Genomic DNA, 24,046 nt, shown 5'->3' on the forward strand with positions numbered 1-24,046 from the left:
CTCAGTCCAGCCACTAAATCAGTGCCTGTAACCACCACCACTTGACTTTCTGTTATTGAGAAAAATCAGTTCCTATTTGTTTAAATAACTCAAATGACATTATTCTGTTACTTATAGTCAAGTACAATCTTAACAGATACAGAAGCTATTGGCAAAAAAATCCCTGATAGAATCTACATCATCCTGTGGGTTGTAAAAAAGGAAAAGCGAAAAGCCAAAGTCCTTACCATGCCCTGCAGGACCCTCTACGACCCACACCCCTTTCCTCTCTGACCTTGTCTCCTAATTTCCACTTCCGCTGCTGACCCTGGACGTGCCCAGGGCCTGGTCTGCCTTTGCCCTCTGCCTGAACACGCCTCCGTAGCTCTTTGCCACAAGACTCTCATCCTTTAGGTCCCGGGGTTGCCCGCCCAGCTTTTCCAAGGCTGCCAACACCTGACACCCTCTTTGCCCCCAGCACTAACATTGGGCATGATCTCTGTCGGTTTACCTGCCAATTCTCCCTCCCTCCCTTTTCCACGGACAGCCTCCTTCCCAGCTGAATCCCCAGTGCAGACAGCACAGTACATGGGAAGCACCCGAATATTCACTGAGGAAAGAGAACAGCCTTCTTTCATTTCACAGTATTTATTAATTGCACTTTCACGATGGGATCATTTAAAAAAATCATCTGAAAATTCCTCCCTAATAAATAATATACCTCTAATTTACAGTCTTTTTCTTTTTTTTTTTTTTGATTACAGAAATGAACCAAGTCTTTGTGAAACAAATTCTGCCCAATCCCAGGCAGATGTTTAAAGCAAATCCATTCTGGAGAGTTCTATGGCCCCATCAACTCCGGCCCTGACCCCTCTCGTCAGCCGGGTGCGCGGGGGTCAGTCGTCCACACTCCGCATGGCGGCCACCGTGCTGGTGAGGCGACGGGGCAGGCCTTTGCTGACCTGCCTGTAATCCTCGGGTTTGGCCTTCAAGAGCGTCACGATGTTCTGGAGGCTGCGGGACGGCTGCAGGCCCAGGGCGTCCATCACGTTGATCAGGTAGTCTGTGGGGTGGGAGCCGATGCACACAGATCGACAGACTCAGCGCCACGCGGACGAGCCCCAGAGGCCTCCCCCGGTAAGAGACAGCACGTGCGCCCAAGCCCCCAGACGCCGGCTGCCAGGTCTGCCCTCAGCCCGCAGGCCTTCACTCTGAAGGTTTTTCCAAGGGGGTCAAACCTGACTGTGAGATCAGCCCAGGTCCAGGAATCCTAATTTCATAAAGGAGCTGCCAACATCGCCACGTCCCCACCACTCCCACCGCACACTCAGCTCTCCAGCCCGACCAGCGGACCTCAGCTGAAGCCCTGCACTGGGGACGCCTGGCTTCCTGGCCCTGCTCCCCAGTGGCCCCCACTGACCAGGTGGAAAGCCCAAGGGATCAGGAGACACAGGGCTTTTCTAAGCAGCTCCTGAAGACCTCCCAACACAAGCTCCTGCAGGGGGGACTCGGAAGGTGCTGGGGGCGAGGCCTGGTGTAACGCAGGTTCCTACACCTCCCAGATAACCTGCTGGGGTACCAGTCAGGGCAGATTCCTGAGCCCACCCCCAGGCCAAGTCGATGAGAGCTTCTAAGAGAGGGTCTGAGGCTCCTGTGCTTCTGAAAAGCATCACCACCCCCGCTTTCTAACCGGCAGGCAAGCTTGGGTGGCACCGGCAGAGTGGAGGAGAAACCGGGTTTCCGCGGTCAGGGTGACCTCAGGGACTCCTTCCACCTCTCGAGTCTCTACTTCCACCTGTGGATGTAGTTAGTACCCATCGGGCAGCATTGTTCCAGTGACGAAGTGGGACAAGGACTGTGAACACGCCCGACGTGACGCAGGTGGTAACTGGGTGCTCCTTTCCTTCCTCCTTCCCGGGCAGCACGGCTGGCCGAGCCCGGAGGGGCGCTCTCCGTCTCCTCCCTCTCCCTGCTCTGAGGGTCTGGGAGACGCCTCACCCAGCAGGTCCCTCCCTGCTAGCTGACCACCACCTGCGTTAATCTCTCCTACCCAACCAGGCTGGAGCTCCAGGCACAGCTCTGTCTTCCCTGTGTTTTCTTTCTGAGGCCTGGCTCAAGGCAGAGCCCGCAGGAGATGCCTGCTCTAACTTGGCTGCCTGACTCACGTCCCACTTGGACGAGCTGCTTCCCAGGAAGGGCGCCACCAACCAGTCAGGCACCTGCCTCCGGCACACGTTCACCTATCAACCTGTGAGCTCCCCTCGACTGTAGGCCAGGACCTGCGGAGTGGCAGACCATGACCTACCATGACATCTTCTATTCAGACAGCGGGAGTGCTTTTGGTTTTGTTACGTTTTAACGCTTCATCTGAGCATCTTTAAGGTGGCCACGCGCTGCTACAGACCTCGCCGCTCTCCACTGTGTTACCACCTGGCAGCTTCCTGGCCCCTACTCCCTCACAGCGTAAGCTCAGGGAGCACAGGAACGGTCCAAACCTCTCTTGTTGTTTCTCATCTCCTAGCACAATGGCTGGCACATAACAGGTGCTCAGTCAACGCTGAGTGAGGGAACAGATGGATCTGGACAGGAGCTTAACAGGGAGGGAGACGTGATGTGGACAAGTGAACTCTAGGGGCCGCCCCCAATCTCACTCACTAGTTCCACCGGTTCTCTCCCCAGTGCTCCGCCCATGCTAACAGGGACCACCGATGAACTCTGGACTCTCTCATCTCTTCTCTGAACACGTGCCCAGTGAGACGACGAAGGCTGGCTGCTGCTCTGTAACTGCTGAGAGCTGACCAGGAAGGAGCACAGTGTGGGGGGTCGGGGCAGCTGGGTTCCAGGCCTGGCTCCATCGTTCACTGTGCCGGGACCCAGAGGAAAGCGCCTCACTTCTATTTCTTCTTCGGCAAAACAAGAGGCTGGCCTGGCCCTGTGGTCAGCCAGGTCAAAGCTCTGGCCGAGCCCCCAGCGAGCTAATCTTTAAGGCTCCCACCACCCTCTCCGTTGACTGCTCCAAGAGCTGCCTCCGGCTAAAGAACAGGCCGGTCAATGGAATGCTACCAAGAGGCTGGGGAGACGCCCTGACCACCTGCCTGCAGCACCCCAACCTCAGAGCACCCCGGGGCAGCAACGCCTCCAGGGACGTGTGCCAGCGGCAGCAGGTGGGCACCCGCCCCCCTGACCTGGGAGGCAGGGAGGTACTCGGATGGAGACCATGGGGTGACCCTGGCCGGGTGGCCCCCATTTCCTTATCAGTGTGAAGGCAGGAGTGCTGAGCTCACAGGGGAGCTCTGAGGATTGTGTAAGACAGTGGGTGCGAGTCCCTGGCTCAGCACCTGGCGTGCCCCGTGCACAGTGAGCGCTTAACCGACGTCAGTTTGCAAGGTGACTGTGCTGATGAGCAGAAGGCAAGGCGGGGCAAGGCGGCAGCACTCGAGTCTGCCGCACTCATCCCAGCGCGTCTCACGAAAGCTCCCCGTAATGGCTCTCAGCCTCGGCAGCGATCAGAATCCCCAGGGACATCTGTCACAGTAATGGGTGTCTAGGCTTCGATCCAGACTTATGACGTCAGAATCTCCAGGGGCGGGGCCTGGAGAACCTGCATTTTTAACAAAGCTTCATAGACAAACCCAGAGCTGAAGCTGAGAGGAGACCTGGATGACCTTCCGGGAGGGTAGGGGGCCTGTCGGATGCCGTGGGCCAGAGCTGACCCCCCGCCCCCTGCCTGTCCCGGGGACCCACCAATGTCGGTGGCCAGCTGCTTGGTGGAGTGCGGGGTGAGCGCGGGGATCTGCAGGATCGCGTCACAGTAGGTCTGCATCGTGGCTCTGGCGATCGAGCCCAGCCAGTTGTCAGCCATGTTGTCCAGCTCGGGCAGTTCATCCCCTGGAGAGGGAAAGAAGGTCACCAAAGAAACAGAACCTTCAGGGAAAACCAACAGCTCTTACGGGGCTCTTCGGGGTGACCGGACCCATGACAGGTGCCACATGTATACACAGACTACAGTCTCAATGGGCAACCAACAACATCTTAGGTCAACTGGTACTGACTCAGTACCATGAGGGTTCAGAAAAGAAAGCAATTAGGTGAGGCACGACAAGCTCCAGGGTCTCAAAGGCTGGGGGCGGATGTAGCCGCGCAGGCCAGGAGGAGCTCTGCAGACAGAGTGAGAGGGAGGGGAGCCCACGCTACACGTGAGAGGGTGGAGAGCTGACGCAGCCCAGCAGGAGACAGACGGCAGTGCTCGAGGCACAGGCAGCACACAAGAACCGAGACATGGGTTCAAGACCAACTCTGCCACTAATGAGCCAGGTGCTGCCTGCCTGGTTCCTTCATTGGTAAAATGGAGATAACCTGAGTCCTGGCTTTTCAGGGCTGCTGTGAGAATAACACGGGGCCCTCGGCATGGGGCCTGCCGCACGCTTAGTGCCACGTGCATGGTAGCTGTCGGTGTCAGAATGACTATGGGGTGGGGGGAAGAGTATGCACAGGGAGCGGTGGGAAATGTGTCAGGGGACTGGGCTGGGTCGTGGAGGGCACCCTGAGGACCATGTGCACCCCATGTGGTAGGAAACAGGCGATGACTATAGGTTCCCCGCAGGACTGGGACAAGACGAGTTCGTGTGGGGAGGGCCCGCCAGGCTGGGGTGAAGGAGGGAGATGCAGCAGCCAGCCGGGCGCGAGAGACACGGGCCTGATTCCTGAAGGCAAGAGGGACACCTGACAGCAGGAGTGGAAAGAAAGGTAGAAATAGGAGCAACATTTTTTAAAAATTATGGGACCAAGCAATGGAAAATTAGGAGAAAATCAGCAAAATGCTACTACCACCACCACTAATAATAATAATAACAGAGACTATACAGTTACTTGTAAACACCATCTGCTCAGAGAGGAGCCCAAAGGGCACGTGGGAAAATGGCAACACCAGTGAGTGCAATGGTGGGACGACGTGAACTCTTTTCTTTCAAAATTGTGACCTGTTTTACATAGAGCATCTGTACAACAAATACAAACCAGAAAGCTAAAAACCAAAACAGGCTAAACACAAATGAGGACAAGGTGGGGCTTCCCTGGCGGTGCAGTGGTTAAGAATCCACCTGCCAATGCAGGGGACATGGGTTCAAGCCCTGGTCTGGAAAGATCCCACATGCCACAGGGCAACTAGACCCGTGCACCACAACTACTGAGCCTGAACTCTAGAGCCTTCGAGGCACAACTACTGAGCCCTCGTGCCAGAACTACTGAAGCCCGTGTGCCTAGAGCCTGTACTCCAGCAATAAGAGAAGCCACTGCAATGAGATGCCTGTGCACTGCAACAAAGAGTAGCCCCCGCTCGCCACAACTAGAGAAAGCCCATGCACAGCAATGAAGACCCAATGCAGCCAAAAATAAAATAAAACAAACAAACAAAAATGAGAACAAGGACAATAATGTGTGATCTAGCATTTCCACCTTGGAAGCTGACAACTGGGCTGGCTATAGTGTGGCCAGAAATGGAGCTGGGAGGGAGGCTGGTTTGGGGGATAAACCTTCTCACTGACTCTGACTCAGAAAGGGCTGAACCTAACAGGCCAGAGCACCAAATACCTAGATTCTAGGGTTACTGGATAGAGATGAAAGCTGATAGAAAAGGATGAGAGGGAGACATGAAGATGAGTAAGAGACTGAGGCTGGTGCCCTGGGAGACACTCCAAGTCGGGGGAAGAGGAGCCCAGAGACACAGACATATGGACACGGAGGGCGCTGGGCAGTCGTGTGTGAATCGCATAAGTCCCATTTGTGGAGACCCCACTGGGTCTGGCGCTGTCCGGGGTGGACAAAGACAGCCCTCAACGAGGTCGGTGCTGCAGCAACTGCACATTCGAAGACCAGTGGGATCCCACAACCAGGAGCAAGTGCCTGTGCTTCACTTGGACAGATGGGCAGTTTCGCAAATGCATGCGAGGAAAGAGAGCATTCCGTGCAGAGAGAGCAAAACTTGTTTTTAAAAAGTGCCCATGGTAAACAGGGCACACGTGAGATGACTCTGTTTGTGAAGAAGTGCGTGTACATGCAGACCTGCAGAGAAAAGCACATGGGGAGAACAGTCCCTCGGATGCTACCAGCGACTATCTCAGGGAGCAGAGTTTTAATCCAAACCTTTTTAATTTTAAAAATGAAGAAAAAATCCTTCTGAGTGGCTGGCATGTGAGCATGTGGGACACAGGAGAGCCAGAAAGGGAGGCAATGAGGCTGCAGGTGCTCCCTGGGCAGGACTCAGAAGGGTCCCCAACACCAGGCCGGGAGGGGTTTGGACTTTGTCCTGTAAGGTCTAAGGGGCCACCAGAGGTTTTTAAGTGGGCAGGGAATCATTAGTCAGAGAGTGAGGGCAAGAACCAGGGAAGAGAAGCGAGACAGATAAAACGCAGGGAAGAAAAGAAATCTGAGAGGGGTGTCAAAAGGCCAGGCTGCTACTTTTGCCAAGGCTGCACTGTATCTTAGACACCATAAGTAGTGTCTGGTGCACCTACCCTTAGCTGTAATGCTTTCGTTTTTTTATACTCTAATATGTTTTTGCATCTTATGCTGTCTTTCTTTAAAATAATGCTCTTCAACATTTAATGCATTTATATATTTTTAAATGTCAAATCACAGTATAAGATTCACAATGATAAACGATAGGACCACTTCTTTTTAAATAAAATTTCTACTCCTTGGTCAAAAAAAAAAAAAGGGCAGGCTGGGCTTGGCAACACTTGAGCCTTTGTGTTGACTTTGGCAATGGCCTGGACACAACCACTTTCAAGTCGGCAGATGGTGGCCCCTTCCTGAGCCACAGTCCTCGCAGGGCTGGCTCTTCCCGAGGACCCACCACGCAGCAGCAGTTATTCACAGAGGCTGCACCTGCTCATCGGATGACCTGCCGGGACCAGGAGCTGCGCCCTCTGCCTGTAATCCAGGCCAGAGAGAGTGGGGGAGCCCCCCGGGGCCCAGCGCCCACACCTGGGCAGCACCTCCCCTCAGTGCCCAGAATCACGCCTCCGTGGCAGCTCCGGCTACCTCCAAAGATCTTCCAGCTCCACTGCGGCCAAATCTGGTAACTCCAGCGAGGAAGAGGACCATGACACGTGGAGACTGGAGTTTTCCTGCAAATGCCTCTGCTCTAACCCACTGTGTTTGTGAGCCTTGGACACATCACTTGACAATTCCTGGAGTTCAATTTCCTCACGGGAAAAAGACATGCAATGATTTGTAAATCTTCCTCCTACTTATCGTTATTCTAAGCCAAAAAGTTCCTATTGGCTGTCTAATCTGCTTCATAAAACTTTCAATGTTAAAATGGTAGAAAACTAGAACTAGTGCAAACTATTACATACAGGATGGCTAAGCAATGAGGTCCTGCTACTGTAGAGCACAGGGAACTATATATTCAATCTCCTGTGACAAACCATAATGGAAAAGAATACGAAAAAGAATGTATGTATGTATAACTGAAATCAGTTTGCTGTACACCAGAAACTAGCACAACATTATAAATCAACTGACTTAAAAAATACTAAAAAATAAAAAATAAAAGAATAAAAAATAAGTAAATCAACTGTACTTCAATAAAATTTTTTAAAAAGAAACAAAACAAACTAGAACTAGAATGCTAGTTCACTGGGTAACTCTTTGCAAGTTTCTGTCTGCTTGAAAATTTTCAAAATAAAATGTTGAATGAAAGGTAAAAACAAAAAAAATGACCCAGAACAGCCGCTTCTTGTTGTTGTTATGTTTTCAACCATCGTTACAATGTCACTTTATGGCTGGGAGGTTTTCCCTCGTTAACAACGCTCAACCCAGAGCCTAGCTCATAGTAAACAATAAGCATTCTTTTCTGGCTAATTATATTCCTTTTATTTATTTGTAATTATTTATTACTAAACATTTCTTAAGTGAGTGAATGAATGAATGAGTGAGCAAATGAAAATAATCACATATTCACTAAATCTACTAAATCTCTCTATATATTTATCTGCAGTGGAACAATAAGACAGTATGCTCTTCCTGCTGTAAGGCAGGAAGACAATAAACACAGCACCACATTTTCTTGCCAAGAATTTGAACCTGAATTTAACGCTTGTCAGCAAGAGATATATAACGAAGTATTTACAGATGAAATACCATGATGCCTGGGATTTGATTTAAGTACTCTAGGAAAAAATGTGAGCAGAATATATGAAACAAGAAGCCTGTTCTTAAAGCCAGGTGATGAGTGTCTGGGGTTTCATGGTACTGTTCTCACTACTTTTGTGTGTGTGTGTGTGTGAGAAAAGTTCTGTGAAAAGTTAAAAATTTTTTTTTAATTTAAAAAGTATATTAAGCAGTTGGGCTTCTCTGGTGGCTCAGTGCTTAAGAGCCCGCCTGCCAATGCAGGGGACACGAGTTCGAGCCCTGGGCTGGGAAGATCCCACATGTCGCGGAGCAACTAAGCCCGTGTGCCACAACTACTGAGCCTGAGCTCTAGAGACTGTGAGACACAACTACTGAAGCCTGTGCGCCTAGAGCCTGTGTTGTGCAACAAGAGAAGCCACTGCAATGAGAAGACCATGCACCACAACGAAGAGTAGGCCCTGCTCACCGCAACTAGAGAAAGCTCATGCGTAGCAACGAAGACCCAACGCAGCCAATAAATAAATAAATAAATAAAATTTTTTAAAGTATATTAGCCAAAAGATGAAAATAAAAATCACTTAGAGCCCTTGGGTCCAAGATGGCGGCACAGGAAGACCCTGAACTCACCTCTTCCCCCGACATACGACATCCACAGCTACATATGAAATAACCCCCACTGAATAAGAACTGAAAACTAGCTGAACAGCTTCCTCCACAGCAAGCGGGAAGAGGGCCATATGGAGATGGGGAGGAGGCAGAGATGCAGCCTCACCAAAACCCTCACACAATAGGGCAGGATCTCACCGGCAGAGCCCCTCCCTGAGGAGCGAGGGGTCTGTCTGTGCCCCACTTCGGACATCCCAAATCTGGGACCCGTGCCAGCCAGACGACGCCCCCAAAACATCCGACTTTGAAACCAATGGGGTTTATGTGCAGGGGACCCAGGGGTGTGTGGAGATCTGAGATACTCCTGTTGAGGAGTTTGTGTACAGACATCCTGGGAACCAGCGCAAAGGCAGCAGTTTGAGAGGTGACTGGATTCTATGCAAAAGAGATTCAGTTGCTAATCTTAAAGCACCTGTCAGCGGGGCAGGGAGTATCTGGGACTGTCCTCGGGGACAAAGGTGCTGGAAAACACCATTTTGCAATCTCCCTCTCCCTCGGGGGGCAGGCGGGCATGCTCAGATGTGGCCTTGAGAAAGCTGAGGGTGCGCCCCACTCCACGCTCTCCTCCCACATCACTGAAAGCACAGGTGTGCCCTGCCCTCAGCTCTCCTTCCCAACCTTGTGACACAGGTGGGCAAGTGCAGTCCACACAGGGCACGCCCGACAACCAGAGGGGCTGTGCTCCTGGGCCCCACAGGACCGTAACAATCAGAAAGCCGGTTCCGGGCAGGATACCACACCCAGGACACTACACAGCAGATTGAGACACATCTCCTGTCTGCACGTGAAACAGGTTCATTTAACTGTCCCAGAGCTTCAACCTGAGGGACAGGCTTCAGGTGTGCCATACACCTAAGGGCTACAGAGGTGCTCTCAGGGAAGCAGGCAGGGAGGCACCATGCTTGAACCCTCCCTTGGCCTCACCACTGCTCACTGGTCCCTCCCAGCAAGGAGCTTATATACTCATCTGAAGGCCCAATTCTTGAAACTGTTGCCCAAGAGACACCTCCAGATCTCCCGGTCTGGGGGTCAGTCAGGTCTACGAATTGTACTCCTACAGGACTGTATACATCTGTGTACTTTAAAAGCTGCTGCCTGAGGATCTGGCTTCCAATCAGCCTGAATCTGGGTGCTGGATGAGATCATTCCCTTTGGAACACTGACAGGTCTTGGTACATCCTCAACAACTGGGGTCTATCAAGAATGAACCAGGCTGGGGCTTCCCTGGTGGCCCAGTGGTTAAGAATCTGCCTGCCAATGCAGGGGACAGGGGTTCGATCCCTGGTCTGGGAAGATCCCACAGGCCCGTGGGGCAACTAAGCCCGTGCGCCACAACTACTGAGCCTGTGCTCTAGAGCCCGCAAGCCGCAACTACTGAGCCCACATGCCATAACTACTGAAGCCTGTGAGCCTAGAGCCCGTGCTCTGCAACAAGGGAAGCCACTGCAATGAGAAGTCCATGCACCACAATGAAGAGCAGTCCCTGCTCCCCGCAACTAGAGAAAGCCAGTGTACAGCAACGAAGACCTAATGCAGAAAATAAAGAAATAAATAAATAAAATTTTTTAAAAAAAGATTAAAAAAAGAAAAAGAATAAACAAGGCTACTTGGACAATCACAAAGGTTTGAGAGACAACCAAGAGCTAGGGAAAAATTGAATGATAAGGCTCATCTCCTACACAAGGCCACTCCTTCAAGACTGAGAGAGGTGACTCTTCTGTCTATTACATAGAAGCCAAAACAGAGTCAAGCAGAATGAGGAAACAGAGGAATATTTTCCAAATGAAAGAGTAAGATAATACCTGAGAAAAACACCTTAATGAAACAGAGATAAGTAATCTACCTGATAAAGAGTTCAAACTTATGGTTGTAAAGATGCTCACCCAACTTGGGCAAAGAATCAATGAACACAGTGAGAACATCAACAGAAAGACAGAAAATATAAGAAGGTACCAAACAGAAATTACAGAGCTGAAGAATACAATAAGAGAATTGAAAAACACATTAGAGGAGTTCAACCGCAGACTAGATGAAGTAAAAGAACAAATCACTGACCTGGAAGACAGTGCAATGGAACTCATTCAAACAGATCAGCAAAAAGAAAAAAGAATTTTAAAAAGTGAAGATAATTTAAGAGACCTATGAGACAACATCAAGTAGAATAACATTTGCATTATAGGGGTCCCAGAAGGAGAAGAGAGAGAGAAATGGGCAGAAAATTTATTCGAAGAAATAATGGCTAAAAACTTCCCTAACCTGTGGAAGGAAACAGACATCGAGGTCTAGGACACACAGAGTTCCAAACAAGATGAACCCAAAGAGATCCACACCAAGATACATTATAATTAAAATGTCAAAAGTTAAGGAGAGAATCTTAAAAGCAGCAAGAAAAAACAACTTATACCTGCAAGGAAACCACTGTAAGATTATCAGCTGATTTTTTGTTTTTAATCAGCTGACGTTTCAACAGAGACTCTGAAAGCCAGAGGGACTGGCATGTTATATTCAAAGAGCTGAAAGGAAAAAACTTCCAACCAAGAATACTCTACCAGGCAAGGCCATCATTCAGAATTGAAAGAGAGATAAGGAGTTTTCAAGACAAGCAAAAGTTAAAGGAGTTCATCACCACTAAACCAGGCTTATAAGAAATATTAAAGGGTCTTCTTTAAGCTGAAAAGAAAAGATACTAACTAATAATGAGAAAACATGAAAATAAAAATCTCTCTGGTGAAAGGTGAATATATAGTAAAGGTAGTCGATTAACCACTTATAAAGCTAATAAAAAGAAAAAAGTAGTAAAATTAACTTTACAATAATTAGTTAAGGGATACTCAAAATAAAAAGATGCAAAATATGACATCAAAAACATTTAATGTGATGGGGGGAGTAAAAATGTAGAGTTCTTAAAATGCGTTCAAATTTAAGTTGCTACCAACTGAAAATATACTGCCATATGTGTGTGTGTGTGTGTGTGTGTGTGTGTGTGTATACTGCCATATATATATAGAGAGAGAGACAGACAGACAGACACACTTATATGTGAACCTCATGGTAACCACAAAGCAAAAACCTACAGTAGATTCATAAAAGATAATGAGAAAGGAATCTAAACATAATACTAAAGACATTCACAAAACCACAAGGGAGGAGAAAAAGAGAAGAAGGAACAGAGAGGAACTACAAAACAGCCAGAAAACTGAACAAAACAGCAATAAGTTCAAACCTATTAATGATTACTTTAAATGTAAATGGACTAAACTCTCTAATTGAAAGACAGAGTGGCTGAGTGGATAAAAAAGAAGCAAGACTTACCTATGTTTCCTACAAGAGACTCATTTCAGATCTAAGGACACACAGAGACTTAAAGTGAAGGGATAGAAAAAGATCTTCCATGCAAATGGAAATGGAAAGAAAGCCAGTGTAGCTGTACTTATATCAGACAAAATAGACTTTAAAATAAAGAATACAATAAAAAACAAAGAATGTCATTACATAATGATTAAGGGATCAGTCCCTCAAGAGGATGTAACATTTGTAAACATTTATGCATCCAATACAGAAGCACCTAAATATATAAAACAAATAATAACAGATCTAAAGGGAGAAACTGACAGCAATATAATAATAGTAGGAGGCTTTAATATCCCACTTACATCATTGGATAGATAATCCAGACAGAAGATCAAGAACATATCAGCCTTAAATGACACATTAGACTAGATGGCTATCTATAAAACATTCCAGCCAAGAAGTAGCAGGATACACATTCTTCTGAAGTGTACATGGAACATTCTCCAGGACAGATCACATGTTAGGCCCCAAAACAACGCAGTAAATTTAAGAAGACTGAAATCATATCAAGCATCTTTTCCAATCACAATGGTATGACACTAGAAATCAAGAAGAAAACTGGAAAAATCACAAATATGTGGAGATTAAACAACATGCTACTGAACGACCAATGGGTTAATGAAGAAATTATAAGGGAAATCAAAAATACCTTGAAACAAATGAAAATGGAAATACAACCACCCCAAATTTAAGGAATGCAGCAAAAGCAGCTCTAAGCAGGAAGTTCGTAACAATACAGACTTACCTCAAGAAACAAGAAAATTTTCAAATAAATAATCTAACTTAACACCTAAAAGAACTAGAAAAAAGAAGAATAAATGAAGCCCAAAGTTGGTATAAGGAAGTAAATAATAAAGATCAGAGTGGAAATAAGTGAAATAGAAACTAAAAAGACAACAGAAAAGATCAATAAAACTAAGAGCTGGTTCTTTGAAAGGATAAACAAAATTGACAAACCTTTAGCTAGACTCATCAAGGAAAAAAAGAGAGATGGCTCAAATAAGTAAAATCAGAAATGAAAGAGGAGAATGATACCACAGAAATAAAAAGGATCTTAAAAGACTGCTATGAACAATTATACACCAAAAAACTGGACAACACAGAAGAAATGGATAACTTCCTAGAAACATACAATCTTCTAAGATTGACTCATGAAGAAATAGTAAACCTGAATAGACCAATTACATAAGGAGATTGAATCAGTAACAAAAAAACCTCCCAACAAACATAAGTCCAGGACAATACAGCTTCACTGGTGAATTCTACCAAATATTCAAAGATTTAATATATATCCATCTCAAACTCTTCCAAAACATTGAAGAGGTGGGAATGTTTCCAAACTTAATTTACAAGAATAGCATTATTCTGATATCAAAATGAGGAAAGACAGCACAAAAAAATAAAATTACAGGCCAATATCCCTGATGAACATAGATGCCAAAATTCTCAACAAAAATATTAGCAAATGAAATTCAACAATACATTAAAAAGCATATAACCAATAAAAAGATTATTGATGAGATTTAAAAAATTGCATTAAAAAGATCATACACCTTGATCAAGTGGGATTTATACCAGGGTTACAATATTCACAAATCAATGTGATATACCACATTGCCAAAATGAAAGATTAAAAATCATAGGATCATCTCAATAGATGCAGAAAAAGCATTTGACAAAATTCAACATCCATTTATGATAAAAACTCTCAACAAAGTGAGTATAGGCTGAGTACCTCAACATAATAAGGACCATATATGACAAAGCCACAACTAACATCATAATCCTTGATGAAAAGCTGAAACTTTCTCCTCTAAGATGAGGAACAAGACAAGGATGCCCACTCTTGCCCCTTTTATTCAACTTAGTATTGGTAGTCCTAGTCATGGCAATTAGGCAGAAAAAAGAAATAAAAGGCATCCAAACAGGAAAGGAAGAAGTAAAACCGTCACTATTTGCAGATGACATGATTCTATATACAGAAAACACTAAAAGACTCCAGCAAAAACCTCTTAGAACGAATAAATGAATTCAGTAAAGTTGCAGGATACAAAAGCAATATACAGAATATTGATTGGGTTTCTGTACACTAATAACAAACTACCAGAAAGTGAAATTAGCATAGAAATCCCATTTACAATTGCATCAAAAAGAAAAAAATATCTAGGAGTAAATTTAACCAAGGAAGTGAACCACCTGTATACTGAAAACTGTAAGACACTGATGGAAGAAATTTTAAAAGACACAAATAAATGAACAGATATTCCATGCTCATGAACTGGAAAAATTAATATTGTTAAAATGTCCATACAACCCAAAGCAATCTACAGATTCAATGCAATCCCTATCAAAATTTCAATGGCATTTTTTGCAGAATTAGAAGAAATAATTATAAAATTTGTATGAAACCACTAAAGACCCTAAAGAACCAAAACAATCTTGAGAAAGAAGAACAAAGTTGGAGATATCACACTTCATGATTTCAAACTATATTACAAAGCTACAGTAATCAAAACAGTATGGCGACTTTCCTGGTGGTGCAGTGGTTAAGAATCCACCTGCCAATGCAGGGGACAAGGGTTCGATCCCTGGTCCGGAAAGATCCCACATGCTGCAGAGCAATTATGCCCATGCACCACAACTACTGAGCACTCTAGAGCCCATGAGCCACAACTACTGAGGCCTGCGTGCCCCAGAGCTCACACACCACAACTACTGAAGCCCATACACTCTAGGGCTTGTGTGCCACAACTACTGAAGCCCATGCATCTAGAGCCCATGCTCCACAACAAAAGAAGCCACTGCAATGAGTAGCAGCCTCCACACTGCAATGAAGATTAGTCCCTGCTCGCAGCAACTAGAGAAAGCCAGCGTGAAGCAAAGGAGACCCAACACAGCCTAAAAAAAAAAAAAAAAAAAAAAAGACATACGCACCCTTATGTTCATCACAGCATTATTTACAACAGCCAAGATTTGGAAATAACCTAAGTGTCCACCAATGGATGAATGGATAAAGAATATGTGGTATGAGGCTTCCTAGGTGGTGCAGTGGTTAAGAATCTGCCTGCCAATGCAGGGGACAAGGGTTTGATCCCTGCTCTAGGAAGATCCCACATGCTGCAGAGCAACTAAGCCCGTGTGCCACAACTATTGAGCCTGAGCTTTAGAACCCATGAGTCACAACTATTGAGCACATGTGCCGCAATTACTGAAGCCCACACGCCTAGAGCCCATGCTCCACACAAGAGAAGCCATGGCAATGAGGAGCCCATGCACCACAAGGAAGAGTAGCCCCCACTCCCTGCAACTAGAGAAAGCCTGCGCGGAGCAACGAAGACCCAACACAGCCAATAAATAAATAAATAAATAAATTAATTAATTAATTAAAAAAAAAGATGTGGTACATATACACAATGGAATACTACTCAGTCATAAAAAAGAGAAATCCTGCCATTTTAACAACAGGCCCTTGAGGGTATTATGCTCAGTGAGGCAAGTCAGTCAGAAAGACCAGTACTGTATGATTTCACTTATATATGGAATCTAAAAACCAAAACAAACGAACAAACGAAACAAAACTCACAGATAGAGAACAGATTGATGGTTATCTGAGGGGAAGAGAGTTAAGGGAGTAAGCAAAATGGGTGAAGGGGGTCAATTGTATGGTGACAGATGGTAACTAGACTTCTTGTGGTGATCACTTTGTAGTGTATACATATATCAGATTATTATGCTGTACACCTGAAACTAGTATATGTTAATATTATGTCAATAAATATATATATAGAAAAATTGAATTTAAAAGAATCACATAAACTCATTGCCCTTCAATAACTATTACTAGTATTTCAGTTTACATATATTTTTAACATACAATGGAGAAATATATTCTAATTTTAAAATTTCAGACAGTACAGAAATATAGTGAGTAAAAACTAACCAAACTTCACATCTTTCCTCCCACTCCCTGCCCAGAGATGGCCACTGATACCAGTTTGGTACGTATTCTGCCAGACCTGTTTTCAATGCTTTTACATGCATATGCAAACAAAGAAATACACAGGGTGGGTTTTTTTCAAAACATAAATAATACTGTATGTATTATTCTGCATCTTGCTTTTTTGTCTTAATAAAAGATCTTTTTGTCTTAATGTAAGATCCATATTTTTGAAGATCTTATTGCTAAGTACAAATAGTTCTACCTCTTATAAAAAAAGTCAGAAAGAAATTTTCTACATCATGGATACATCACAATATACTTATCTATTCCCTGAGTAACAGATATTTGGGTTTTCTAATTTTTTGCCATTACAAACAGTTCTGCCAGGAACCTCCTCATGTGTACCTCTGTGGGCACATAAACTTGGATTTCTCTAGAATGGGCATCTAGAAGAAGAACTGCTGGGTCAAAAAGGATGGGTTTACTTTCACTCTCGATAGAAACCACCATCCAACAACTTTTATCAATTTAACCTCCTAGGGTCTTATCTTTGGTTTTCTTCTTTGTTTAAATCATGAGATCTGTCACATACATGGTAGAATATATAAAACACATTAACGTGTTTTACAGGACGACTCTAAAGCCAATGCCACTGCAACCACCTCTGTGTTCAAGAAAAAGGCCACTGCCAGGACCCCAAAGCCCTCACATGCCCCTGCAAGCACATGCAGCAGGATCCCAGGTGCTCTGCTCTGCAGCCTCTTCCCACGTATGCAGCTCCCAGCTAGCCTTCTGGCTTTGGCTGTTCAGATTCTTTCTGTCTTATTTCTTTTGCTCAGTCACGTGACTGTGAGAATCATCCATGCCATTATGGAGAGCTACAGCTTGTCCACTTTTTTTTTTTTTTTTTTTAGCTTGTCCACTTTTAATACTGCTACTGTTTCATCCCATGACTGTACCATAATGTAGGTGTCCACTTTACTGCTGATGGACATTCGGGTTGCTTCCAGTTTGGAGCTATTACCAAGTCACCACAAATATCCTTCTAGATATATATGGGGGCACATACGGAAGAGGTTCTAGGATATATATCGGGGAGTAAAACTGATAGGCCAGAGGGTATACACACTGTCACTTTTACTAGAAAATGCCAAACTGTTTCCAAAGTGAATATACGAATTGCTAGTGGTGGTGAACGTTCTCTAGTCTTTTTTTTTCGGCCTTGCCTCAGTGGCTTGCGGGATCTTAGTTCCCCAACCAGGGATCGAACCCATGCCCTTGGCAGTGAAAGCTTGGAGTCCTAACCGCTGGATCACCAGGGAAGTAGCCCAGTCTTTTCTCCTTACACTTATATGCAAAGTGGTTTTTTTTTTTTAAAGGGACTCACACTGCATACATTATTTTATAACCATTCTTCACACTCAATATGCTGAGACTATATGTATGTCATTAAATATTTTTCATAATATCATTTTAATGGCTGTATAGCATTTCACTATACGAATGTACCAAAAAATTTTTAATCAAAATTTCTACAGTTTCACATTTATTTTTCTTTTTAATGTTTTGCTTTTATAAACAATGCTGGGGATTTCCATAGTGGTCCAGTGGCTAAGACTCCGTGCTCCCAATGCAGGGGGCCCAGCTTCAATCCCTGGTCAGGGAAGTAGATCCCACGTTCATGCCACAACTGAGACTTTGCATGCCACAACTAAAGAACCTGCACATGGCAACAAAGATCCCATGAAGATCCGATGTGCCACAACTAAGACCTGGAGCAGCCAAAATAAATAATAAATAAATAAATTAATTAATTAAAATTTTTTTTAAAAAACAATGCTGGGATGAACATTCATGGAGTTACACTCATGGTTATTTTATTAGCATAATTATCTAGCAGTAGAATTCCTGATCTAAAAGGCACATCTCTAAGGCTTTGATCTTATGCCAAATAGCCCTTCAGAAATTCAAACTGTACAATTTAAACTCTTTTCCTCCATCTTAACAATATTAAGCATGAACACTTAAAATACATGCATGTATTTATATAGTCAATCTGATAGGTATAAAATGATCTATCCTACTTTCATTTGCAGCTCTTTGAGGATTACTGACATTAAACATTTCTTTATATGTTTTAGCTTATTTGAATGCTTTCATGTTGTTTACTCATTTTTCTGTGGGTATGCATCTTTTTCTTACTGTTTTGTAAGAACTTTCATAAAATGAGGATATTAACCGTCATCTATCATATATGTTGCTTTTTTCCCCATTTTATCATTTACCTTTCAATTTCCTTTACAGTTTCTTTTTTTTTTCATATTTAGTTTTTATTTACTCGTACTTGGCTGCCCTCGGTCTCAGTTGCAGCAGGCAGGATCTTCTTTGCCACGTGCAGGATTTTCATTGTGGCATGTGAGATCTTCTAGTTGTGGCATGTGGTATCTTTAGTTGAGGCATGTGAACTCTTAGCTGTGGCATGTGAGATCTAGTTCCCTGACCAGGGATTGAACCCACGCCTCCTGTATTGGGAGCGTGGAGTCTTAGCCACTGGACCACCAGGTAAATCCCCTCTTTTACAGTTTCTATCCTTCATTTCAAAAAGTCTTCCCTTCCCTATCCCTAAGATTAATTAATACTCACTCATAGTTTAGCTTAGCAGGTTTCACATTTTAAACTTGAATTTTAAATAGAATTATTTTTTTTCAAAAATTATGTGAGTACCATTAATATTTATAATCCTATGAAACTTATGGAGATTTTATGTGTGTTACTTTTACAAACAATTTATGGAAATTTGACAACAATCCCTGTTCTCTGTGGGATAAAAATCTTGAAGTTTTGATTCAACCAAATGTGCTGATTATACGGGACAATTCCTCTTTTCTCTTCATTAATTTTCCTTTTTGATTTATCAAAGCCTAAATGAGAGGTATAAGATATTCTCAGTACTAATGTGGTTTTGTCATCATATGTCTGCCAGCTTCTGTATATACTTCAGTGCTGTGTTCCTGGACACAGAAGGGTACCTGACTACTATAGGTTCACTGTGGAATCCACCTGTTATCAACATAAAGAATCATTTAGTTCCATTTATTATCTTTTGATTTGATTCAAGTTCTTTAACAGTGATGCACTCACCTTGTTTTCTTTTTATTTGTATCTACGTGAGATGCCTCTTAGCAACCCTTTATTTTTAACCTTTTGATGTGATTTTATTTTCCATGTGGTACCTTCTCTTGAGCTGCAGAATCCTTTACATACCAAGTGATTTTTTTTCTGTCTGTTCAGTCTCACAGAGGGAGGCCTATAATGCCAATGTTAGGGAGAAGATGATTTTTAATCAGAGAGTATGTGTCCCTGTTCAAATCCGTGAGGCCCAAACAATGGGAAAAAGGAGAAGTGTTAACGTATTGGATTTTTTTTACCTTGCGAGTTTAGAGACCCAAGAGTCTTGGGGAGTTGGAAGCTCGCTACAGCCAGAGGCATTTGGACAGGAAGTGTTAACCTCTACGCTTAAGAGTTTATTTTTGGCCTGACAAGAAAAACTCTTATGAGGTGCACTTCGCTTGACAGGTGGCCCACACAGACGGGGAGCAGAGAGAGAACAGCTGGCGGGCCCCTTGCCCTGTGAGCTCCCTTCTATCACCAACGAGTGCCTACCACCCCAGGGCCCACCTGCCGCCACCTCCTAGCTGACAGCACTGGGGGAGGGGGTTCACCCAGGGACTCTGCACACGGTGAGCCTTCCCTACTCCGCACTGTCCTGCAGATGTCCCTCAGAGGGTGCGAGAAGAGGACCCCAATCTTCCTCAGTCACTGTTGTGCACTCTGACAGTGTGGCGTGTGGAGGGCGGGTGTGCGGAGGGTAAGGCGCTACAGGGGCTGTGCGATCGCATCCGAGCCCACTGCTCCTTTCTCTGCAGGTCTCTCTTACCTTGCTCAGGAGGAAACGGCAGCTTTCCGGCGTGCAGGGCCAGCTCCAACGCCGAGTCCTCCTGAGTCACGAATGGCTCAAGGTTCAGTGGGAGGGACATGACGTACTGCCCAATCTGAAACAAGAGCAACCACGGTCAGCCCGACGCTGACATGCGTGGCGGTGATCATTTCATGCGGTACGTTCGTGTGACGGCAAACGGCTGACAGACGCAACCGCGTGGCAGCCCCAGGTCTGACCTTCCCTGTGTGTGGTAATACCGGTGAGGCAACATCTGAAAAAAAACCACCAGTAGTTTGCATGTAGATCACAGGTTCCTCCTTCTCGCTAATGGCCTCCATATTTTTGGAATGCATTCAGTGCGAGCTCAACCTCAAATGAGTAATGGATACCGGAGTGCTCTGTAAAATTTAAAGCGCTTGTGTAAATATAAGTTATTAGTTCTGTTCACAGATGAAAAACTAGCAAGATGCTGATGTCAACGCGTGCGGGGTCAAGCAAGAATTTCAATCCTGTCTTCTGGCTTTGGAGCTGGGTCTCTGCCTTCTAGATGATTTAACCAGGCGAAGGAATGAATTTCATTGGGGAAAAAAGCACTTTATGATTATAAATTAATCTGGAGGGAAAACTGTATGTTTTCATAATACAAACTCTAGAAAACAAGCCTTCTTGGTTGGGGAGGAATCACAAAGGGAGGGTCACAAGACACTTGGATGACCCGCAAGTAATCCAGGGTTTGTCATGCGTTTGTCAGATACACATGACTGTTACGGACACGTTTCAGACGCCTGTTTCCACTACAGCTCACAACCGTTTAGTATTTTAAGGGAAGTACATGTTTTGTTTCAAAATGAGGTTGATTTTCAGGTGGCGACAACATAGTATATATTTTCTTAGAAAGGTACTGCTGCCTACTGTTGCTTTTTTTGGTTCCACATGGACTCCACAATTATTCCAACTGAGAGTTGGTACTGATTCCGCAAGATGAAGTCCGAGGACGATTAGAGAAAAATACATCTTCTCCATCTGGCCTCACATATACCTGTACGATGGCAGGCGTCCAGAAGTTAAGACAGACTCCCAAAGCCTACTAGCCCAGAGGACTACAGGATAAACATACCTCCATTTCTAAACATTTAATGTGGTCCACTGTGCTAACAAAAAATTGTTAGTTTGGTCTCCCTTTAAAGAGGTACGTACACAGATGGTAAAATAAATTAAGTTAGAACCTTTTCCTTTCATGTACTTAGCGCAATCTTTCACTCAAGTGGTCACTTACCCACAACCACTGTATATTTCAGCTTGAAATGGTAACAAATTCATCATTTTTCCCCAAGGCTGAAGGAAGAGGATGCTGACTTCCGGGGTTAGAATTTCTCCATTCTAATTCCACTCAGCAAGCACTTCCTGAATGCCTGCCAGGTGCAGAGACTGCAGGCATATTTCTGTATTTGGTACCCCTTTCATCTGTAGCCGTAACCTCTTGGCTAGATCCACAAACCCAGTTTTACTCGAAATAAAGAATCATCATCAATATGCCTTGCGTCTATGTTGTTTTATTTTTGCAAAGGATTTTCTCCTATTTATAATGCTGACACAGCTCTGTGTGGGTGAGGGCAGTCACCAACAAGGCACAGTGTTGGTGCAAGTTTCCAATAATCTGACATCTCAAACTTCAATTCATTGGCCTTAGACTGTGGGGACTGCTGTGGTTCCTAGAGATTCCACAATGCCAGGTTTCTCTTGGGGGTTCTGTCTGTATTTATTTCTTGGAAATCAATGTGGGAAGGGATGCTTCCCTTCACACCTGCAGATGTTTGTCTATTATTCTCACATATTCAATAAATATTCCTTGATGTTCTGTCTGGGTGGGCGCAGTGACTCAGGAAAAATGAACAACGCTGTGGTCAGAAGGACCTGGATTGGATCCTGGCTCCACCACTGTGTGACGCTGGGCAACTTACATAATCTGTCGGGGCCTGGGTTTCATCATCTCTGAAATGAGGGTGATCTCACACTTACTTCAAAGGGCTGTGGCCAGGATGAAATCAACACTGTGTGAGACATACAGAAAGCGCCTGGCATCCTAATAGAGCAGCCGCTGGGTAAATGGCTTCCCCGCCCCACGCCCATGCCCCAGAGCCTCGGTGCTCCCGACTGTGAAACACGGCTGCCACCAATCGGCTCACAAAGTTGCTGTTAAGATAAAATTCGGTCTATACTGTGCACTATCTCACGGCCCCGTAAGAACCCAGCACTGCCTCTGCCTGCAGTGCGTGTTCAACAGGTGTTCAGTTCCTGAGCTGAGGTCATCAGGCCCCAGGTACGATACCTACCTGGCCTGGAAACTCATCCTCGCCTTCCTTACTCCTCTATATTTAAAATCAACTTGATAACCTGTCAAGTCCCTTCTAAGCAACATCGTTTCTGCAATCAACTTAGATTGCAATGCACAGGTCTCAATTCTAAAAATAAGATTACTCTCATTGGTTGTAAAGACCAACCCACATTTTTAGTTTCATCTGTCCAGGATGTTGAATAATGTCCTGAAAAACAGAGGAAAACAACTGCTGTTTTGGACTTGACGCTGCTTGATGAACAGAGAGCGGAAGGCCGTCCTCCTTGCTACCCACCAGTGGGATCACTCACACTTCCTCTAACTGTACAATACCTTAAAATGTCTTTGCATCTATTACAACAGTCATAACTTACATAGGGGTGGGTTCTAAAGTGCGAGCTCAAGGCAGAAATCACCTATCTCAAATTCTCCCCTGCAAATCACAGAACTCTCCCATGGTGCGAGGAAGACACGGTTGGAGTCTATCACTCCTGTGCAGTATTTCTTATGCTCACTGACATTTAAGAGCAACGGAGCCGGACTGCAGGAAGGGGAATGAAAGGAAAGGCCATGAGCAGGTGTCTGGGTGACAATCAGCTCCCAGGGGTGAAAGGTGAATGGGGCAAAGGACTCCAAGTGCCCCTGCTCCCCTGAAGGGCTTATTCTGTTCTTTGTTACTACTCAGCCTGTATAAGTATAATTCTTCTTACGAGATTCACATGCTGCTGTGAAATTAAACATGACAGCACAGGCCTGGCACACAGTAGGTGCTCGTTACATGTTTTCCGAATTTGAATTCAGAACTACAGACACACTGTGCCTCTGAAAAGTCACAGGGAATCTGGCCACCTGCGTCCTGCCTTCCCAAGTCAGAACCTCCTGCTGGGCTCATGCTCTGATGCGCTCAGGTACCGGCCACACCTCATACTGAGAGGGATGGGGGGAGGGCTGGGAATGTGCTAGGCTCTGAAATCGGCATGTATTTCATCAGCTGATTTAAGGAAATCAGCTGCATTTCCTTAGAGTCCTGGATCTGGATGGAGACTTATCCGAAAGCAAAGGTCCAGACAGAACCCACGCAGCCAGGATCCCTTTACCCCAAAGGGCCAGGCAAGATAAGGTCTAGGACACTGTGACCAGTGCCGAGAAAAGCGCACAGAGGCTCTTACGTTGCTGATGTACTCGAGAGGGGTGAGGCTGAAGGTGGGCAGGTCCTCAGTCAGGGTCTCTCCAATGCCAGCAGTGCTCCAGCTCTAGGGGAGGAAGGAGAGGGAGCCATCAGCGGCACAGTGCCCAGGCAGCACGGCAAAGCACCACGTGCTGGAAGATACACAAAGAACCTAGCGCCCACCGCAGGCGCTGTCTCTGCTCAGAGCTGGCCTTCGGAATCATCACCACGCGGCAGACCAGGGATTTCTCTTCTTTAAGTCATCACCTTGAAGCCCGCCACAGAGAAAGTACTCCTCTCTCTGCATCCTTTCAGACCCACAAAGCAGGAAATCCCACCTTCTCCACTTAACTATTCAATGGGAACCAATCTCTTCTGTTTTCACCCCCTCAAAACATGAAAGGAAGAGTTGGATATTCTTGTTCTGAGTTTCTCTACTGGGTGGGGGGGACAACAGCTTAAACAGCTGCTGGCACAGGAGGCCTCACCACCTCCTGGGTCGTCAGTCAGCACTCTGAAGAGACCAGGACC

General features: G+C 45.2%; 1 protein-coding gene across 2 annotated transcripts in view; it reads right to left on the bottom strand.

The window, feature by feature from the left end:
• Positions 1 to 736: 736 nt before the first annotated feature.
• Positions 737 to 24,046, bottom strand: part of COG7 (component of oligomeric golgi complex 7) — an 82,868-nt gene continuing 59,558 nt past the window's right edge. For both annotated transcript variants that reach the window (XM_057748325.1, XM_057748326.1), the window contains 4 exons: positions 23,517 to 23,600; positions 20,010 to 20,124; positions 3,724 to 3,867; positions 737 to 1,042 (listed from right to left, as the gene is read on the bottom strand). In XM_057748325.1, the coding sequence (XP_057604308.1) occupies positions 876 to 1,042; positions 3,724 to 3,867; positions 20,010 to 20,124; positions 23,517 to 23,600 (510 nt within the window). In that variant the 3' untranslated portion in view covers positions 737 to 875. The remainder of the gene's footprint in view (positions 1,043 to 3,723; positions 3,868 to 20,009; positions 20,125 to 23,516; positions 23,601 to 24,046) is intronic.

The sequence above is a fragment of the Hippopotamus amphibius genome, chromosome 9 (assembly GCF_030028045.1).
Source record: "Hippopotamus amphibius kiboko isolate mHipAmp2 chromosome 9, mHipAmp2.hap2, whole genome shotgun sequence".
NCBI lineage: Eukaryota > Metazoa > Chordata > Mammalia > Artiodactyla > Hippopotamidae > Hippopotamus > Hippopotamus amphibius.